This window comes from Sapajus apella, unplaced genomic scaffold (assembly GCF_009761245.1).
Source record: "Sapajus apella isolate SASKATOON/1434 unplaced genomic scaffold, GSC_monkey_1.0 scaffold2084, whole genome shotgun sequence".
In the NCBI taxonomy this organism is placed as follows: Eukaryota; Metazoa; Chordata; class Mammalia; order Primates; family Cebidae; genus Sapajus; species Sapajus apella.
Window position 1 is genome coordinate 1,302 of NW_022439010.1, and position 3,662 is coordinate 4,963.

At 53.4% G+C, this 3,662-nt stretch overlaps 1 protein-coding gene across 1 annotated transcript in view; it reads left to right on the forward strand.

Moving 5' to 3' along the window:
- Positions 1–443: 443 nt before the first annotated feature.
- USHBP1 (USH1 protein network component harmonin binding protein 1) overlaps positions 444–3,662 on the forward strand; it is a gene marked incomplete at its 5' end in the record, with an annotated part of 8,370 nt that continues 5,151 nt past the window's right edge. Inside the window, 4 exons of the mRNA XM_032273164.1 lie at positions 444–605; positions 780–916; positions 1,083–1,223; positions 2,129–2,302. Of these exons, the coding sequence (XP_032129055.1) occupies positions 444–605; positions 780–916; positions 1,083–1,223; positions 2,129–2,302 (614 nt within the window). The remainder of the gene's footprint in view (positions 606–779; positions 917–1,082; positions 1,224–2,128; positions 2,303–3,662) is intronic.

The window sequence follows — 3,662 nt, forward strand, 5'->3', positions numbered from 1 at the left end:
AGCTAGGGTTCTTACCACTTCCCCAAGAACAGGCCTCTGTGTGTGTGTGTGTGTGTGTGTGTGTGTGTGTGTGTGTGTGTGTGTGTTTATTTTATTTTATTTTATTTTATTTTATTTTGAGACGGAGTTTCGCTCTTGTTACCCAGGCTGGAGTGCAATGGCGCGATCTCGGTTCACCGCAACCTCCGCCTCCTGGGCTCAGGCAATTCTCCTGCCTCAACCTCCTGAGCAGCTGGGATTACAGGCACGTGCCACCATGCCCAGCTAATGTTTTTTGTATTTTTAATAGAGACGGGGTTTCACCATGTTGACCAGGATGGTCTCGATCTCTTGACCTCGTGATCCACCCGCCTCGGCCTCCCAAAGTGCTGGGATTACAGGCGTGAGCCACCGCGCCCGGCTAAGAACAGGCCTTGAGGAGGGAGGGCTGGTGGTTGGTTTGAGCCCCTAGGCCTGACATCCTCCCTCACCCTTCCCAGGTTCAGGAGCTGCAGGATTCCCTCTTGAGACTGGAACGTTTCCCACGTCTTTCCCACAGCCAAGCAGGTGGCTCAGGCAGTGGCTCTAGCAGCTCTGAGGCAGACAGGGAACCCTGGGAGACTCAGGTGAGTATGAGAAGTTCAAATCCATGGTCTTGATGTCCTTGATATCCTTAGCATTCAGGGGGATGAGACTCAAATCTTGGTCATGGGATCCAACAGCTTCTGGGGTTGGAAAATGCCTATAATCCCAGGCTCTTGGTGACAACTGGGGTCCATTACATCACCTCTTCTTGGCAGGACTCCTTCTCTCTTGCTCACCCCCTGCTTCAGCGCCTCCACAGCCATTCTAGCACCCAGATCCTTGGGCCTCTCCCCACTCAGCCCCTCAGTCCTGAGGTGCACATCATGGAAGCCCACATGGAGCAACTCCGGGGGTAAGAGACTCAAATGCTGAGCTCATAAGGGCACAGGCACATTCTCCAGCTGGGTTATAAAACAAAGAGTCTGGAGCTGCAACAGGAGGGAGGGAAAGGGTGGAAATTGAGGCCTGACTACCTTAGAGGGCCTCTGACTTTCCCTCTTCCCCACCTGTGCGGACAGGAACATTGAGAAGCTCAAATGCTTTAACCGTCTGCTATCGGCTGTGCTCCAGGGATACAAGGGCCATTGTGAGAGCCTCAGCATGCAGCTAGGTCAGCGGGAGGCTGAGGCCACAGCACTGCAACTGGCCTTGCAGTACAGGTCAGTGCACCCTGCCAGTGATGTCACCAGCTGGGGAGGGAATGGGCTCTCTCAGGATGGTCCCAATCCACAGAGGGTGACAGGACCCTCACTGGAGAGCACCTTCCACCACTTCAGAAATTTATTTTGTTTTTGTTTTGGTTTGAGACAGAGTCTTGCTCTGTCGCCCAGGCTGGAGTGCAGTGGCAAGATCTCAGCTCACTCCAACTTTTGCCTCCTGGGTTCAAGTGATTCTCATGTCTCAGCCTCCTGAGTAGCTGGGATTACAGGCGAGCACCACCATGCCTGCTAATTTTTGTGTTTTTAGTAGAGATGGAGTTTCACCATGTTGACCAGGCTGGTCTTGAACTCCTGACCTCATGATCCACCCACCTCGGCCTCCCAAAGTGTTGGGATTACTGGTGTGAGCCACCACGCCAAGCCCAGAAATTAATTTAAGGCAATTTCAGTTCAGGGGTGCTAAAGGAGTCTGCATGCTTCCAGAGGTGAGGGCAGTGAGGAGAAGAGAAGGGTTCAAGAGCAAGTGGGGACTGGCACCTATAGGGTGAGATGGAGCTGAGTGTTCTTTTTTTTTTTTTTTTTGGAGATGGAGTCTTGCTGTGTCACCCAGGCTGGAGTGCAGTGGTGGGATCTTGGCTTGCTCCAACCTCTGCCTCCGGGTTCAAGTGATTCTAGTGCCTCAGCCTCCTGAGTAGCTGGAACTACAAGTGCGTACCACCATGCCTGGCTAATCTTTATATTTTTAGTAGAGACAGGGTTTCACCATGTTGGCCAGGCTGGTCTTGAACTCCTGACTTCAGGTGATCCTCCCGCTCTGGCCTCCCAAAGTGCCGGGACTACAGGCGAGGGCCACTGCTCCCAGCCGAGCTGAGTGTCCAAAAGTACTCAGAACCAGTGTCCTACAGTGAGCATTGTGAGGAGGCATACAGGGTCCTGCTTGCTCTGCGGGAGGCCGACTCAGAAGCAGGAGCCGAAGCCCCCATGGGTGACCTGCAGGAAGCTGAAAAGGAAGCATGGAGGCTGCTGGCACAAGAGGAGACCACCAGGGACGCAGGGGCACTGCAGAATCCACAGCCAAGGTACCCCGGGGAACCCTGGGAACTGGGCTGGGTGATGAGTGGGGTCTTGACGGGGGAATGGGGCTCCCAGAGTCCACCACGTTTGGGGTTTTGGGGTGGCTGAGTCCAGCAAGGTCGGTATGGAACTCCTGTGGTTGGCTGACATGACACCCAGCTGCAGTTGGCCCGTTGCTACTTGGCGAGGTTGGCGTGGTGGTTGACAGACACTGCAGTTGGCGTGAAGATGGATGATGATGCCTACTGGTTAGATCCGGGCAGAGTGGCTCATGCCCGTAATCCCAGCACTTCGGGATGCCAAGGTAGGCAGATCACTTGAGCTCAGGAATTCAAGACCAGCCCTTGAAACATGGAGAAAGCTCTTCTCTACCAAAGTACAAATGAATTAGCCAGGTGTGATGGTGTGCTCGTGTAGTTCCAGCTACTTGGGAGGCTGAGGTGGGAGGATGGCTTGAGTCTGGGAGGTGGAGGCTGCAGTGAGCTGAGATTGCGCCACTGCAGTCCAACCTGGGAGACAGAGTGACACCCTCTCTGTTTTTTTTTTTTTTTTTTGAGACGGAGTTTCGCTCTTGTTACCCAGGCTGGAGTGCAGTGGTGCGATCCCAGCTCACTGCAACCTCTGCCTCCTGTTCAAGTGATTCTCCTGCCTCAGCCTCCTGAGTAGCTGGGATTATAGGTGACAGCCACCACGCCCGGCTAATTTTATATTTTTAGTAGAGACAGGGTTTCTCCATGTTGGTCAGGCCGGTCTTGAACTCCCAACCTCAGGTGATCCACCCACCGCAGCCTCCCAAAGTGCTGGGATTACAGGCATGAGCCACCGCGCTCAGTGAGACCCTGTCTTAAAAAAATAAAATAAGAACTGGCATGATGGTGCTTAGTAGGGTTGTCCTGGTCCTACTGCTCAGGGTTGACAGTCTAGCTGCTGGTGCCCATTGGGTTGGCGGGATGGTGTCCAGCAAGGTGGCATGAGCAACGGTGCCTAGTGGGTTGTTGCAATGGCACCCACCATGTTTTCTTTCTTTTTTTTTTTTTTTGTTTTTGAGACCAAGTTTTGTTGTTGTTGCCCAGGCTGAAGTGCAGTGGCACAATCTCGGCTCACGGCAACCTCCACCTCCCGGGTTCAAGTGAGTCTCCTGCTTCAACCACCCAAGTAGCTGGGATTACAGGTGCCTGCCACCACACCTGGCTGATTTTTGTATTTTTAGTAGAGACAGGGTTTCGCCATGTTGTCCAGGCTGGTCTCGAACTCCTGACCTCAGGTGATCCATCCACCTTGGCCTCCCAAAGCATTGAGATTACAGGCGTGAGCCACCGCGCCCAGCTGACCATGTTCTTTTTTGTTTGCTCGTTTCTTTTTAAC